The 17,471-nt window shown below is 37.7% G+C and overlaps 1 protein-coding gene across 1 annotated transcript in view; it reads right to left on the reverse strand.

The window, feature by feature from the left end:
• The window catches only part of LRBA (LPS responsive beige-like anchor protein), a 218,713-nt gene that overhangs the window by 196,195 nt on the left and 5,047 nt on the right, over nt 1–17,471 (reverse strand). The window contains exon 3 of the mRNA XM_009643664.2: nt 3,711–3,835. Coding sequence (XP_009641959.1) covers nt 3,711–3,835 — 125 coding nt within the window. The remainder of the gene's footprint in view (nt 1–3,710; nt 3,836–17,471) is intronic.

The following is a 17,471-nucleotide window of genomic DNA, read 5'->3' on the forward strand; positions in this document are numbered from 1 at the left end:
ATTATTTTTAAGACTTCTTTTTCATCCCCTGAGTTGAGGCAAAGAAAACTGGCCAGCCCATTGCAGTGCTGGAGGCGATCAGCTGCCAAGCCCCTTGCAGTCACAAAGCTCTGAACTCCGCCTGTTGCCGTGAGGGAAGTGCTACAGGCTGTTTTATAGCCCCTCTCCCCAAGTTTTTAACAAACGTCAATAAAAAACAACAAATCACTTATTAAAAACCTTGATAAGGTATTTTCTAGCAGCTAAAGATTCTCTCACAAAATATTGTATTTGGGGCTCAATCTAAAAATACCACCAGATGTAAAGCACAAGCTTTTTGCACTTTCACACCTATGTAAGTATTTTGGTTTCATTTCTAAACAAAGGATGAAAGGAAGAACAGGAAGAACTTAACTCTTTCCATCCCAAACTTTTTCTACCAAACCACCTTCCCCTCTCTTTCCTTCCCTCACAATACACTACTAGACTGACTTTTATAAATAGCCACTTTGGAAGGATATTTCCACCCCCACCCACCCACCCCTTTAAAATTACCTAAAGCCTTTTTTTCCCAAGCAAGTTAATGTGAACTTGGGAATGGCAATTAAATTGTCAGAATTAAAAAATTTGTTTTTAACTAGAAGGTAGCCAGAAGTATAGTCATGGGGCTGGTATTGATTGTCTGAACAGAGAACATTAGTCTTCAGGTATTTATTCTGCCACCTCTGCACCAGAGGTTCTCCTTCAAATCGAATCAATCCCTGGAAAAGATTGGTTCTTGCTACTAAGACACATAACTAGGCTGCAACAGAGCTGATGGTTGTTGTTGTTGTTGTTCTCCCTAGGTTTTACGGAACAATATCCAGGCTTCTGATTGTTTCTGAGTAATTCTCAAGAGCTGCAAATTGTGATCTTTCCTAGACTGTGAGCTCTCTGGGGCGGAGAATATATCTGCTTTTATTTGAAAGACACCAAACAGTTGATAATGTGTATCTACGAATGAAAAGTGTGCTAAAAACCACGCTTTCAAGCATGGTTACTGCAAGAGCACTTTTCCATTATTTATGCATTATTTTCCCCAGTCTCCCTTTTGGCAAAGTCCCTTATATCCAATTTCAGGTTTTCGTTTTGCTCTGGGTTTTTTTTGAGAAAAACTTAAATAGGCAGTAGGGAACCTTGTATTCATTATTTTAAAATGCTTTTGCTACAGAGACATGTAAAACTAATTGAAATAGAATAATTAATGATAAATTCTTGATAAGAAATCACAAAATACCAGGGCAAATATTCTGCAAATTCTAAGGATATCTACACCATGAAAACAGGGCCTGAAAGTCTGGTTCCAAAAATCTGAAAAGAAATGGATTTTCTGACCTAAAATTGGTTAATATTAAAAGTTTATAAACACAATTCAGAAAGAAATAGATCAAGTGATCAGTCCAGTTGACCTGACAACTGTACCTTCAGAGACCTAAAGATAAAAAAAAAAAACCAAACCCTCCATAAAACCAAGCCAAGAATACCACACCAAAAAACCTGAACCCCAAACAAAACCATAAAACCCCCAACAACCTTTGTACTCCTATACATTTTACATAGTTTTCAGCTGAACTGGAATTTGTACTTTGTTCATCTATTTTACACCTTGCCAGCAGAACGTCTTGGAACAAGACAGTTGCACACACGCACGCACTTAGTTAGGCAGATAGCAATTATCCGTATTTTCAGAAATCACATTAAATAATTACTTCAGGTAAACTAGAATATTCACTGGATAAAGAAACAGAACAGCAACAGATAGCAAAGGCAGTATGCAATTAAATTCAGAATAAACCAACATCAAGATAAGAGAAGCCTGTTAAGGATGTCAAATTCTGAACAGAAAGGCAGACAGAAAACAATTAGCTCTATTTAAATTGCCAGGGTTAGCTACCAGCTATGCCTATTAGCTACCTATGAAACAGGGCTACTTTTATTCACTCTTTTTTTGTATTGACAAAAATCGTACTCCTGTCAATTACAAACTGAGTACGAGCCATAGCCCTTGAAATATAGCAGGGATTAGTGAAAATATCGCATTACTATGAAAGATGAATAATTGCATTAGTGCGTGCGTACTTATGGAAGAATTAGTTACACAAATATAGGTAGGAGTTCCAAATATTTTGCAGTAAAAATAAAGATTTTTTTCAGTATTTTGATAAACAATATAAAGATTAAATACGAAAATATGAGTAGAATACATAAAACTGTGACAAGATCTATTTAATTTAAAGTAAACACACTATTAAAGAGGGGTGGTTGTTGATTATCCAGGAAGTATTAAACAGAAAGAAACCTCGTGCCCTCAAAGTCCATGGCATAGAAACAACACACAGTATTGAGAACAACAAGCCCCAAAGCAAAAAGTGGGTTAATTAATTCTACATCTTGTTCCTCTTTCTACAGTCAAAGATGTAGGGCTCTATGAACATTGCTTTCAGATCACTTTATTGACTATTCTCTGTACGGTCATTTATTTTAGAGGACTGATGTCACATTTGGCATTATATCAGCTGACATATTGTAGACATTTTCTTCCAGAAATGGCTCTTTAAGGCTGAGTGCAAGAGGTTAAGATGCCTGATGGAAACTAACTTTACGACAGTGATGTTCTTCTATATTCATACAACAGTCTTAATAATTTTAAATTAGCATAAAGTTTATGCCTCCACACATAGTACGTGTGCGTATGCATGCATATATGTATACAGTAATTCACAGACTAAAAAAAGAAAAAAGACCTAAATTTATTCTATTCCACGACATGTACTTCGGGGTGAAGGGTACTCAGCTTGAATTATAAACAAATTATTTTTAACTATAAGAAAGATTTTTCTACCTTATCAATCTATCTTCATTAGATTGCAAAGACATAAAATTCAAGGCTAAACCCCGAAGTCCAGTAGCTTTGGGTAGTTTTTGTTTGTTTCTCTTTTTGGTTTATTATAGAATTCTCAAACTGATTATTGTCTTAGTTTTGTAAATATATTCTTCTAGAACAGACACAGCAGCATGTAGTTGAGTGATCCCTGATAATAAAATGGGAGGGGGAGTTAAAAAATGCAGTCTCCTTTTTTTAAAATCACCAGGTAGGAATCACCGTTAGCATTTGCTGCTTGAGCAATACTTTACGTTTCAGCATTTGTTACTATTTCTTCCACAGCCAATTCTGGCAAAAGAACTTGAGGACTTAAACATAAACCAAGGTCTGAATACAGTTTAGCTTTAGAAGTGTTATTTTTCTTTTAATGTATCTGTAACGATAGGCAGATAGGTGCTAAGGCTAACTGAAATAACCGCTGTGGATTTCTGAACAGGAAAGGTCTTATTCTGAAGTTACTAACGCATAACTAGGTAATTTACCACAAGAAAGTGTGTCCAGGGATTAATGGCAAAATTGCATCCACTTTTCTTCTGCTTAGCGAGAACTGTATTTGTAACCATTGTATGCAAAGTACGCACAACGTGCCAGCTCACCTAAGATGTAATGAAGAGGCTTAACAAATCCCAAGGTTGCTTATATGAAGTAACGGTCAGTTTAGCCTTGTATTGAACGCGTCTGAAACGCAACGACAAAAGCCCTTGGCATTTGGGACAATTTTCTAGCATCTTAGAGGAATGAAGGTCTAGGCTTTACTGCCATGTACTGTAACCTGCTGCTATTGGCAAGAAACAGATTTTACACTGACCATGTTCTCCGGCTGCTTTCAGTGTCGCTTCAGGATGTGTCGATCCAAGGGGGTTACGCACAAATCGTCGCCGGCGCCGCAAGTCATCTTCCCAGTAGTCAAGGCGCCAGAACTCACGAGGACGACTACAATGAAACAGAGGAGCCACATATGTTAGCAATTATCAAACAGCATGGTAGCGCTGAATTTCTGCATAAAGCTCTCCTTGTTTGCGCTGCTTTTGCCTTTTTTTTTTTTAACCTCCCCCCTTTCTGCAATCTTTTACTTAGGTATGTCCTTGAAAATAACAATATCACCTTCCAGTCTAAGGAACTCCTTTCCCTTTTTTCTTGGAAGGTGAAATGAGCACTAAATACATCATTTTGAAATGAATTGCTGACAGTGTGATCAGTTTCCCCACACTCTAGTGGCATGTGCTCCGATTTCAGCCTCATTTCAGCCTCAGCAGGGCACCTTTCTCAGTGACTGCATTTATAAACCAGAATAGGGAAAAGGCTATTATAAATATGGTATAGCATTACCTATATTAATCAAAGTCTGTCCCCCTTCATTTTTCTTCCTAATTTGTGCCTTTTTGCACAAGGTCAGTAAATCATACCATGAATTCTTGGTCCAGAAAGTGTTAACTTTAATGAATACCTCAGTTACATGGTTATGTATGTGATAATAAAATATTACTCTGTTTAGATGTGCAGGAATTTAATTAAAATAATCTCTTAAAATATTCATTACATTTAGCCCCTGAGGCTTAGAACAACACAAGAAAATGCATTTCTTTTCCATTTACTGTTTTTAAATAAACCATTCCAGGAGAGTGAAACAGCAATCTATTTTCGAGCAAATCAGATTGGATTTCTGGTTTATGTAGTTGTGTTTTTACATTTAATTAAAAACTACATGTTATGATGTGTAATAATTGCTATATTGAAGGCATACTTTTAAAAAAAATTACTTCTAGAAAAGGTTCTATCAAATTCATTATTTTCCATTGCATGCGCTAAATATACGTAGATCTTTTTAATATGGTCATACATAAGTGCCAGTTACTATCTTGTTAGATGATCATGAATAAATGCCATTGTAAAACAGTATTTCAGCCCAGAGAGTGTACCAAACCCACCAGTTTCAGGTATAGCAAATAAACAAACAGAAAGCGCCTGAAGCACGCAATAGCCACAACAGCCTGAAAACCTGTATGCCCAAATTAAAACACACTGATTTGGTTTGTTAACACAGCTAGTATTAAAACAATAGATGAAAATGCATATATATTACATTTCTGGTCCAGGAGCTAATAGAAAGTGTACCCTGTCAATACTGACAAATGAATAGCCACAACTGATTTAGAGATCACAATGTTAAAAATACTTGGTATCTAACGTTCTTAGTTTTGTGGTCTAAAGGCAGAAATGAGTTTTACTTCAGGTAAATCAGGGCTTCAAACAAACCCAGTAACAAAAGCCAGAATAATTTGCATAACCCTACTCTCAAACACTATTTGTAGATGTTAAAAATCGTGACAATTGGGACTGTCTCTGCATCTACCTTCATCAAAATTCTATGCCTTTTGCTAACACCAAAGAAAAGGCAGTGCTGTTCTTCATCTTCCTGACTCCTTACTTTCAGAAAAATACTGAAGTATTGGAATCAAATGCCCCAGCATCTTATTTTCGCACTTTGTGTGTGTTACAATCACGCTAAAATTTGAACGCTTTGATTATGAAATCCAATGATTTTGGAATAATTAACCAAAAAAGAATTATAAAACACAGGAAGATGTGGGATTATTCAAAGGTCGATTAATAACTTAAAATTCTCCATCAGTGATTATAGAAAAAAGGCAGAACACAGCTGGCTATGTGCATGCCTTTGATAGTCGTAGAGCATGGATAGGCACTTCATCATTCTGCCTTCCTACATTTATCTGTTAAAATTATTATCAAATATCAGCCAGGATGCAGTCGTGAATCACAGACTGCTCCTCGTCTTCAGGGGAATGATACAATGAGGGTCTATTCATCAGTATGGCAATCGGCACAAGTAATTAGTTCCCTAGACTGAGATCTCCTACAAAGCTTATTTCAGTCAGCACTGCAAACATATGACAATGAAAAGCTAATGGAAGCCGCTAAAATTTGTTAACCTCTTCTGCCATCAATCCTGCTAGTATTCTGTGCTACAGTATTATGCAAAGATGGTAAATTATTAATTTGTCATTCATCTATCTTTCTACAGTTTTGATAGAATTAAGTGATGCCATTCTTCTGGATAACAATTATAATTACACCACATTACAAGCTATGCTGAAATTATTACAAAAATAGGTAACTGATCAGGCACGAAGTATTATCCTGAAACATAATATATCTTTAGCCCCCTACTTTTATTTTCAGTGTGGTGTATGAAATTTGCATAGGATTCCATCTCCTTCACCCGAGCGCTGATTATTTACAAACACCACCACAACTATTAGACTATGTATTTGGGTATTTATAACTTTGGCAACCACCGTATTATGAGGTTAAAAAAAAAAAATCTACTCTCTACACATAGAAAAATATCTAACAAAACCAACACCTATGTTGTTTAATTCTTACAAGTGAGCCATTTTTGAGAGCAGCCACTGGGATGAATGCATATTAGTAGCAACATAAGCCAGTATGCTACATCGCTGCTCCAGCACAACTACCTTACAAGTGAGATCAGTTAACCACCGCGGTCCCATCCCCAAAAGGCAATGCTGCACCATGCGGACTGTGTACCTCTACAGCCAGGGGGAGACAGACATAAATACTGATTTATTATTTTTATGATGTTATGATTTTTAATATTGATCTGATTTGGGCAGAACTGACTGCTGAAGGACTGAAGGATCACGAAGCAAAGGGCCAAGTAAGCAGACTTGGGGAACAGTATGTAGTGCCATCGACTACAGGGGACATTTGACAACAGACGTTTCCGGCCCTGCAATAAAGGCTGCCATATGGACTAAAGGTGCTATATGGACTGGATCAATGAATGTAAGTACTCAATTAGTGTAAGTGCAAGAGCAACATTTCTCAGGGGATTTGGGATTTATGAATTATAAATCATATTATTTGCATGGATTTGTCAGGGCCCCCTCTAATATGATACACAGTAATTAGTGGTTCCTTGGTAATAATATTGAGTGATTGAAACAAAGCTTTGATATTAAATGTTTTATTCAAATAGCATAACCATTATATTGCCTTATTTTTCAAACAGTTCCCTAAATTACCAGGCTACATAATATCTTCCTCTCAACTCCCATGTAACTAACTAGGCTGTTACAATTGTACAGAGATGAGAAGAAATACAGACTGACCAATACAACCTGTATCCTCAGGACTTTCAGTGTGTCTTGCATTGACTGTGGTCTATGGGGAAAAGCTTAAATGCTCACAGATCTTAATTCCAAGAACAAGGAACCTATTTTTCCTACCAGTTTCAAAGAATAACACAATTGGAAACAAAACATATCAACTGGTGTACTAGTTTTATTATGGTGGTATAGCAAAGGAATTTTAGGTCTGTGAATTACCCATTGGTCCTCCTACCCTATAGGAGATTTAGATTGAATCTAAGCAGTACAACCAGAGAACAATGAGAGGATCATGCAATTGCTGAAGAATTACTTCTTGTAATGCCTTATCCGTTGTGTATCTCAAGACATTCTGCTATCTCTATGACCACAGAAAAGAAGCAGTCAGCACACTAGTGGGGATAGAAAAGGATTCTGCAAGGTGGGGAAGAGGAAAAAAAAATGTACACCTACAGAAGCAATAGTTTGAGAGGTCTTAGGGCTGTACTTGGGCCACCATTCAATTGAGAATGGATTTTAGCACACCACAGAAGCATCCATTTGGACCCTTAGATTAGTGAAGTACTAAAATAAACCCAGCACAGAAAAGAGAGACAAAGGAAAGGAAAGAAAGGCAAAAGCAGCACAGCGTTATAGAAATCATCTGCAGAGACAGAGGATGACTACAGCTCCAAATGACCTCTTCTATCTAGAAGGCTATCTAGCCTCAAAGGCAAGAAAACCCACTCACATGAAAGAATTGCAACAAATTTCAAAGCAGATGGAAACTAGCGTGCGTATGTCCTTGAAAAAAATCTGTTGTTACGAAGACTCAGACCAGTGCAGTCAGCAATTATAAACTTTGCACAGCCTGCTATTTACAGAAAACCAGTTCTTGCTCTGCTGTATGGCAATTATATACATTAGGCACAGATATGAAACATTAGTCAATGTGAATTTTGTACCAGTAGAAAATATTGCACCAACACGTCTGGAAGCCAAGGCTTTTCCCAGGCCATGGAACGAGAACACAGGTGGTGATCGTGACATAAGCATAATACCTCATTCACATGCCCTAAGCCTATGTGAAGATACTGAGATGCATTTCCAGATGACATACACCTCGTTGGAACTCTAACAGTAGAGTTACGCAGGTAAGTCAGTCTCCAAAGCAAATCACTCCTCAGTCTCTCCACTAAGACCACCAGCAAGGCAATCAATCAGTGATGGCAATTTCTGAGGTGTAAATGCTCACACACAGACACGCAGGCTAAGTTAGTTTCATAGACAACCAAAGATGGAGCGGCAACACCACTTACTCATCAGTACCTACAGCAGAGATTTGAAAGGAAACCTGGAAGAAGGCGTCTCTGCAATTTCTGCATCACCAACTGCAAGCCTACCACTACTTCTGGTTTTAATTTATTCAGCGCTTTGGTTGCAGTGGCTCATCAAATGCGCAGTATCAGGTGCTACTTCTAAATTACACAAAAGAGCAATCTTCGAACACAAATGGTGATGCCAAATTGTCAAGAAAAAATATGCTGGATTATTTTAAAGCTGTTCAGGAACATTTCTTGCTTTATATCTAGATCACTTTTGCTTCCATGTAAAATACTTCAAGAACTCAAGCCAGACATCTGCTGCAAGATACACAAACATTTTTCTCAAAAAAAAAGAAGCACTAAGCGTTCACATTTGATTGTCAATCCAAAGATAAAAGTGCTGAAGTTCTAGAAAGTACTGCAGAAATCTTGATGGAGTACTGCTAGCAGGCTGCAAGGCATCATGTAATTTAAGAGACTGCTTTATCTTGCAAATTGAAATCTATTGCGTTTTCATGCAGCTGGATGTCCAGGATATTAACTAAAATCTCTCATATTTTGCATTAATAATAAAATGCAAGGTATCTTCCACTAACTGACTTGATAAAATGCATTTCAGAAAGCTACTAAAACATTTGCCGAAGCCCTTCAATATTCTTCTGATGAGCTTTCACAAACTGTGATTTAAAAAAAAACAAGTTACACCAGAGCACATTAATGTGATTAGCTACATGTCTGCAAGTACTAATCTGAAAATGTTTTGTGCACATCCCGCTGTCTTATCAATTTATAACATGACCAAAAATATCTAACATATTTTGGAAAATAAAATACTGAGCTTAATAATGGTAAAGCAAACACTGAAGATGTAACTTGACAAGTAAGCTCTCAGCAGCAGTACCAAGTTCAGCACTTCACGCAGAGATCCCGTGCGCAAGTGTGTGTGTTGCAGTGTGGTAAGCCTCCATCAGCGTACTGATGCAGTAGGGAAAATGACTGTTTTTCAGTAAATCAGCTTCCTGATGCAATTCCCAACTTTGCCTGTATTACCAAAGCACACAGGAAAATGTTTGATTAGTATTAAGCCAAAGTTGCCTCTAAAATATTACTTGCCCAGCTACACTCTATCTCAATGTGTGTATTTAACAACTCTTCACTGATAATGTATCTACTTCAGAAAATTAAAGATTAATTAACTCTTGATAAGCGCATTGAGATCTTTGGAAATGCTACCTACATTACCTGTATTTTCTTCAATGGCAAAACCAGTTAAAGATCTTCTCTCCCTCCCACCCTCAGTTGCACTCAGGTAAGCATTTGTGCAGCCACACTAAACCAAATCACAGGAACAATCTGGCCTTATCAGGGTTCAGTGTTTTTATTCTATTTTATATTAGTAACCTGTTTACACTGCAGTCTCACCAGCAACTCCGTAACTAGAAAGGAGGGAAAGGAATGTGCAGGTGAGGGGAAGGAAGGAAAGGATGAGGAAGAACATCTTTGATATCAAAAAGAACCTATCACATAATCATACTCTAATATTAGCGGAGTCTGTGCCTTCTCATGTTATCCTCGTTTTCCCCTCACACAGACATTCATATTCCATAGTTTCCACAAATGGAAATAATTGGGAACCCTCAAGCAAAAAACATCATGCACAGGCAGGCTCTTAATCTGGAACTGGTCATAACAAAGGCCCAAGGCCACCAAGTACAAATTCTTTGGCATAATATCAGTTATGCAGAACTTTAATGTGATCCATTAAATAGTCTGTTTGCTTCTTCTAACCCTCCCCCAAGAAAACGCTTGACTTTGCCTATAAAGGATTTTTTCCTAAAAGGACTTTTGCCTTTATCTGTGCTTCAATGTTATCAAAAGGGGATGGGGTGGGGTGTCTTGTGTTTTCAGAATAGAGAGTAGGGCCATTCTTCTTCATGTCTTTCAGAAGAAACGGATGTGAAAAGCAGGGTATGAACTTCAGGCACAACGTCTACACGGACTCAGCATAGAACTGTCTCCCTGAGGATCTTTTCACAGTTGTAGGGGACCTTCATACAGTTTAAACCAGTGTAGAGGAATGGGAGCATCAGTAAGGAAGCATGTCTTAACAGATGTTTCATGCTATTTTCCCATGTAAACAAGACAGTACAAACAGCATAGCTCTGTAATTCCTAGATTTGCATTTTAAAAACTGGTAGAAATGCTGTTTGTATGCTTTCATACAGTAAATAGTTAGGATATTATCTATTTGTCTCAACCACCCACTAGACACTGCAGCTACAATTCCCCGCCCAGGTCTCCCGATCTCTGTGTTTTGAGCCATACCAAAAATCCATTTCCATCTAACTACCTTGCAAAACAAAGCCAGAAGAACAATGCTAATTTCAGATATCATTGAGACTCTTTTCTGCATTGACAAGCTTTGAATTCCTCATTTTAAAAGCTATCAAAAAAAAATGTTGACTGTGTTTCAGTCTCCTTCTACGCATTATAAAGCGCCATGTCAGGGTAAAGACAAGCCCACCTTCAAGGTGTTGCTGTCCTAGATGATGGTGTTATTATTCTCGAGTTTAAAAACATCTCTGTTTATGTATGAGTTTGTGTGTGCTCCTCTTTGATCTTTATTAACCCCTTGGTGGCTAACCACAGCCTCAGCTTTTTTGGAGGAAGCATTCTTTGAAGTGGTGGCATTCCAGTGCACACTGATACTTCAAAGAGGGCTCACTTAAATACATGATACAGTACTAATCACGCACTCTGCAACCACTACCACTATCTTATCTTGGACTGATCTTATTTTGACCAGCCTAAAATAAAGCTGCACTTTAAAAGACAGTCACCTTAAGACACAGTTCAATTCCTGTTGCATTTCCATCAAGATTGATTATAATTTAACTGAAAACTTCTCCATTCTCTATCAGAAGGTAACATGGAAACTTCCTTCTAGCTTTGAGCAAAATCAGTTCAGACATGACTCGGACACGGAAGAATGGATGTATAGCAAATTTGCAACTGGATGCTTTGTCTTAGTTGCTCATAAATCTTTCCAGATCTTGCGCATCCTACACCTGATTGCAGTCAACAACTTCTGATTTGTTTTTCAAAATAACTACAGTTCATACAGATCCCATAAACTGCTATTGATACTGAAAATAAAAATAACTACCATAATATACAAAAAATAGGTACATTGCATCTCACTGGAGTTTTTTTGCTGTTTGTCTGAAAGTGCAGAAATTTAGTCTGCAGTATGTAATCATCCCTTCCTTGCCAAAATGAACAACGGAATATGAGCATATAGGTTGGAGGATATATGATAAAGGAGCCAGCTCAATCTCTATCTCCTTAGCCATTCCCACTGGTTCTGATGGTTTCACTTAAGCACATGCATAGAAAGTACCTATACCTTTCCTCACCAATTACAGCATCAGCAGATTTTCTGTGAGGAATAAAGTACATTGAAACATTATGACTGAGATTATTTTTTTCCAGTAGCTTGGCATTTGAGATTATAATCTTTCAGCATTTCTGAATATATAGATCAACTTTTGAACAAAACAAGAAAATGGATTTGAGGAGATTATTTTGTTTGAGTATTATTCCGCCCCCAAAAGTATTAAACACAGGAATTACAGTAAAGCTTTTCCCCAAAATCCCAGTTTTGACCTGCACCAAACATTTCAGCTTCATTACCATCTCTTCTACAAGTAACAGGATGAAATCAAATTCCCACATATCTGCACTTTAAGAGCTGTGGCTAACCTGTACCCTTTTTATAGCTCTCTTAACAGCTGGATACTTTTCTTGCTTCCATAAAAATGTAATAGTGCACCCCTCTGATTCAGCAAATACTTTTCTGCTCTACGTTCTTCTAAAGGAAGTTATTTTTTTTTTCTTTTGTATAGATATTTTCAGAGTACTCTGCCAGAAAGGTCTAAACTAATTGCTCAATTTTTTTTTTCTGAAAAGAAATTAAAATTAGTATCTAGTAACTAAATTAACTCAGCAATTCAACAAAGACCAAAAAGAGAAATAGGAAAGGTGACTGAGATTTACACAGTTTTCCAATCCAGAATGAACCTCTGCAAGGTGGTGGCAAGGTCTGTTAGAGATCACTTGCCTTCAAACCAGCCTTGCCAAAGTAAGTTTGCCATTCAAGAGAGACCAACATTTTTGTTCCTTTGAAAGGAAAGGCTGTCCTCCAAATTATGAGATGGAACAACTCTGGCCTGCTTAGGCATGTTATTTTTACATTTTTTTTTAAACCTAGAATAATAAAGAAAGTCCTCTCTGAGGCCTCTAAATGCCTACATATAAAAAATAAATAATTTTATCTTTTTATTGTGGACAGAATTTGTGTGCATCTGGGGAGATAAGAAAATTCCCCCTTCAACCTCTTGCTTAATCGCAAATTAATTTGAACACACTTGTCCCTCCACTTTAAATTACATTAGGGAGAATAGGTAACACTCAGGTCCACAGCATGTTTGGCTACTGGTAAACAATATCTTGGAAAAGGTATTACCAATTGGGATTTCAGGTCAGGATACTGAAGTCTTAGAGACACCCAACTTCAACATTACCTACTCTCTGATATTACTAAAATCAAAGCTTACATTAAAAAACCAAAACAAAACAAGTGACCAAACCCAAATAAAAGCACCCTTCAAGCATGGTTTAAAGGCTCGCACTTCTGTCAGAGATTTAATTCAGGATTTAAAAAATCTGAGGAAGGCAAAAACCTGGGAAATGACTTCATTGTGTGATGATTGCAGGAACATATGTAAGAAAGAGTTCAAGTAACTGCAAACATCGTATCGCTCTCTGAGACAGGAAACAATAAGTACAAGGCAGCAAGACCGCTAAGCAGCACATGGAGCAAGACTCCTAACCGCTACCATGCAAGCGTAGCGTAGTCAGGAAACAACAACAGGACTCAAAAACCTTTAAAAAGGTTTAACTTATTAAACATATTTCTCCTTTGAAAGACTTGCAAAAGGTCTCTAAGAATAAAAACAGCACCGAATTATGGTGAAGCACCCTTTCCTGGACCACACAGAGAAAACTGTATTTACTCAATCTTTAAATGAAGGAAAAAGTAGCCTGAAAACATACCTTATCTTTTATAACGTGTTCAACAAACCAGGAGACAAAAGGTTGGCAATTAATAGGCACTGCACAGAGGCAAGTTCAAAACTGCTACCCGACACGGTCTGAAAAAAAAGGGAACCGCTCCCCAGGAGGGGGTAGCTGCCAGCCCACACCAAGTCCCTGCAGGCGGCATAAATAACAACGCTGCTTCACACCTACCTGCTGCACAGTCTGCAAGACGTCGGCATGAAACAGCGCCTATGCGAAACCACTGAGGATGGAGAAGCAGCAGTAAGGTATAGACATTAAGGTCTAGACGGGTAGGAAAAATGTTCCCAAGATGGGGAGCTGATGTGAGACAATAAGCTAACAAAAAGTCGGAGTCTCCAGTTGGAAAGGTGAAAGTGCTAAACCACCCAAGGTTCCTTTAATACAGTAATTCAAGGGCTTAGCCTAGGAGAAAAGCTTGCACGGCGACATGTCAGAAGCAGCTAATTGAGAAGATGTAAACTTTTCTACAGCTATTTGAAGAGAGGAATCTAGCAACAGATAACTTGGTAATGAACATTTGGACTGAGCAATACAGAGACATTACAATATTCTTTCCGCCACATATCCTTACTGTACACTCAAGACTAACAGCGTTAGCATTTAAATCCAATGTTATAGAACAGGATTGATAACACAGACTGTAAAAAATGAAAGCCTAAGAAGCAATAAACCAGGAAATGTTTCCTGTTTCATTTCAGGGATTTACAAATGAGCCCAGGCCCCCCCCAACTTCTTTCCCCTCTGTGTTAGCATCCACAGAGACACATGCTAAAAGACAATGAAGCTTTTTCTTTAAGGGATCTGTTACCTCTCTTGACAAGGTTTCCAACTTTTTCCTTTTCAGCCAGCTATTCTTTTATTTGCTTTTAAGACAAATTTACTAGCCATGTCAGCAACAATAATTCTGAGTTTCAAGTCAAATGTTAAAAAAAAAAAAAAATCAGTAGGAAAACCAACATACCTTTTTAGGTCCTTTCCTAACATTGCAACAACTTTCTCAATATTAAGCAGTTCTCAACACAGCAATCCCACCACGGAGGAGAATGAAATTGATGCAGTGCTGTCACTCACAACTGGAAACGATAAGCCATATGCAGGAAAGAACCCCTGTCCCACAGCCACTAAGAAATGCCCCCAGCAGAGAGGAGAACCGAGCAACCGGGGGGAACTCACGCTGGGCTGCACCCAAACCACACCACTCCAGCGGCACCACCACCCGCCTGAGGGACGCCCTGTCCCCTGCAGCGGAGGGAACGTGAGGGCACCCACTGGATAGAAAGAGCACGGGAACGGCTGCCCCTCTTCTCACCAAAAACGTAAGCCCAAATTCTGCATCCACAAACATCAGTGGTGGCTTAAGGAGGAGTAAGATCAAACTGATCATGTACAGCTTCTCCCCTAATATTCTGCCAGTTTCCAACTATTTTCAGCTCAGGGGATTTCCTGAGTCTAATGTGGTTTGTCTGTTTATACTTCTTCCTCCTAGTGTGTTTCTTTTCCAAGTACTCATCCACAGTGGGGAAAGGGACTTCAAACAAACCCAAGTATCAGTGGCCTCCACCCCCAAGTTCAGAGCTTGGGAAGAGTTGCTACAGTGAAAACCAACAGGCTGGGACTGTGCTGATTTCTGGGTATTTCTGTTCTAATGTGTCGCATAGGTACCAAGGCAAAGAGTTTTAAGTGGCACAGGCAGACTTTAGTTTCTGGGCTACAGAATTCCCTCTGTGTGTGTATAAATCAAGTATCTGCATAGTATGTGATACTGTTAAGGTTCATAAAAAAATAGTAGGGACACTGAAGACAAAAATCCTTTAGGTACTAAAGAAACTCCTAACAAAACTATCAATTGCATATTTAAAATCTGGAATGCAAATGTGAGAGCAGAATTTTTCTCTGTAATAACCGTACAATTCTCCACATTTTTTTGCTGGAGATGTTAATATTTGTTTTATGTAAATTCTTCAGAGAAGATTATTTAAGACCATATCACTTAAATTATTGTGCAGATACTTAGAAGCATAATTTAGGTATACTGCATCACAATGCACATTTTCTTCCTTGAACATAATCTTCCTCCCGCATATATAAACTGTATGTGTAATTATCTGTAAAGTCACACCTTTCTCCATTATTCAGCTTTAGAAATAATCATGTATTATCCCTGCTAAACCAAGGTAACTTCTTTTTTTCAGAAGCCTGTGATGAAATAATTAAAGAACCCAAACATTTTGACAGAGTATGTAATACAACTTCTCCGAGAAACCTTGTTTACAAAGTTTGTTAAATCCATCACAGAAAACACTCTTAAAAAAATAAATCATGGTAGAAGAATTGAGAAGCATTTTTTTTGAAATTAGCTTCTCTGCTGACAAAAGAGTCAATTCAGAATGACACTCAAAATTGAGAAAAAGTGTGTTTCATTTCATCATGAAAATTCAATGTTTTCACTTTCCTTTTCAAAATAAAAAGCCCATATATTTTGTAAGATATTTCAAGTATAAGATGAAGTGAAAAGTTTTCCATTGCTGTAAAAACATTAATGTTTTCGGAAGACAAACCATTGTTTCTCATTTGGGGAGGAAGATGAATTCAGTTATTAATGAAATTAACAGAGCCCCAGAAAATAATAAAAAATATTAATTTACATACAAACCAGTTTGGTTTTTTTTAAAGGGACTTACGAATTTTAATTTGGACTGTTTCAAATACTGAAGATATGCACAGCTACTGGTACTACATTTTTCAACTAAAAATTAAAAATATAGTAATGAAAACAATGGCAAAAGGGCTCAAATAAAACCTGATCCTTTGCTACAACTTCTCAAGGTCACAGGATTCATTTTCAGTATCATGCACCATTAAAATTTACTTTGTTGTACTAGGCACTAAGAGGAATAGAGAATATGGTTTTCACAAAAAGGATGGCTTTCATCTAGACTTTCACCCTCTTTATAGGGAATAACTTTGCTAAACTTTGGAAATGAAATACATGTGTGAAGCTCTATGGGCAAGCAGCAAATCACAGCAATAGCTACAGATTACTTACCAAACCATATGATAGAAGTAACCAATCTTTGATACTAATCGCTGCAAGATGGTATTTTCCCCAAAAATTTCCCATGAGGGAAGGGGGCAGTGAGAGGAGAAGAGAGACTGACAATCATCACGGAGATTACAGCATACCATATGGGATTGGGGGATGAGAAATTAACACATTAACAAGTGTAACAGGTTCTTTGGCTGAATGTATTCTGTGACTTTGATTCAGTGGCTTTTGAACGTTTCATAAGAAATAGGCTTGTAGGTAATTCTACTTGCCCTAAAGTTTTCTAAGGTATTATTTTAATTTCTGTTTATTTTAATAGTTTGTAACAGGATTTCACAACTCAAAGTTACCTATGTTAATAGAATTTAATTTTTTCCACATAGAAGCTGTTGCCCAAAGTGTTTCTTTGGTTATCTCTGTACAAAGCTGCCAAATACGGCCACAGTAAAGACTTTGGAAGTTCACAGTCTGTACATGATCAGTAGCTGATGGTAAAACACCTTTGAAGATGCTGCCCATCCTTCCCTAGGTCATGCCTCTCAGATTGCCCCCATCACACTTCTCGTATGCCCAGATCGTGACCTCACATGCATCAAACTCACCGAGAACAGTCTTAGCTCTTGTCCATAACAACCACACATTATTCCCATAGACTGACAGAGAACAATCCCCCTAGTCCAGAGTTTTACCTACTAAAAAAAAAAAAAAATAAAAAAAAATCTAAACTTTCTCTGGAATGGTTACTCCAGGAAGATCGAAAGACATCAGGACAAAGAAAGTTGCAGTTGTCTTTCACCAGTGCTCTCTACGCCCACATAAGCAGCACAAAGGAGGAAAATATCCAGATACAGAAGAGATAAAGAGCCTATGAGGCAACAAAGGAAGCATCTCGATGTGGAAGCCATGGAAGATAAAAACGTGAGAAG

The sequence above is a fragment of the Egretta garzetta genome, unplaced genomic scaffold, assembly GCF_000687185.1.
Source record: "Egretta garzetta isolate BGI_Z169 unplaced genomic scaffold, ASM68718v1 scaffold258, whole genome shotgun sequence".
NCBI classification, from domain to species: domain Eukaryota; kingdom Metazoa; phylum Chordata; class Aves; order Pelecaniformes; family Ardeidae; genus Egretta; species Egretta garzetta.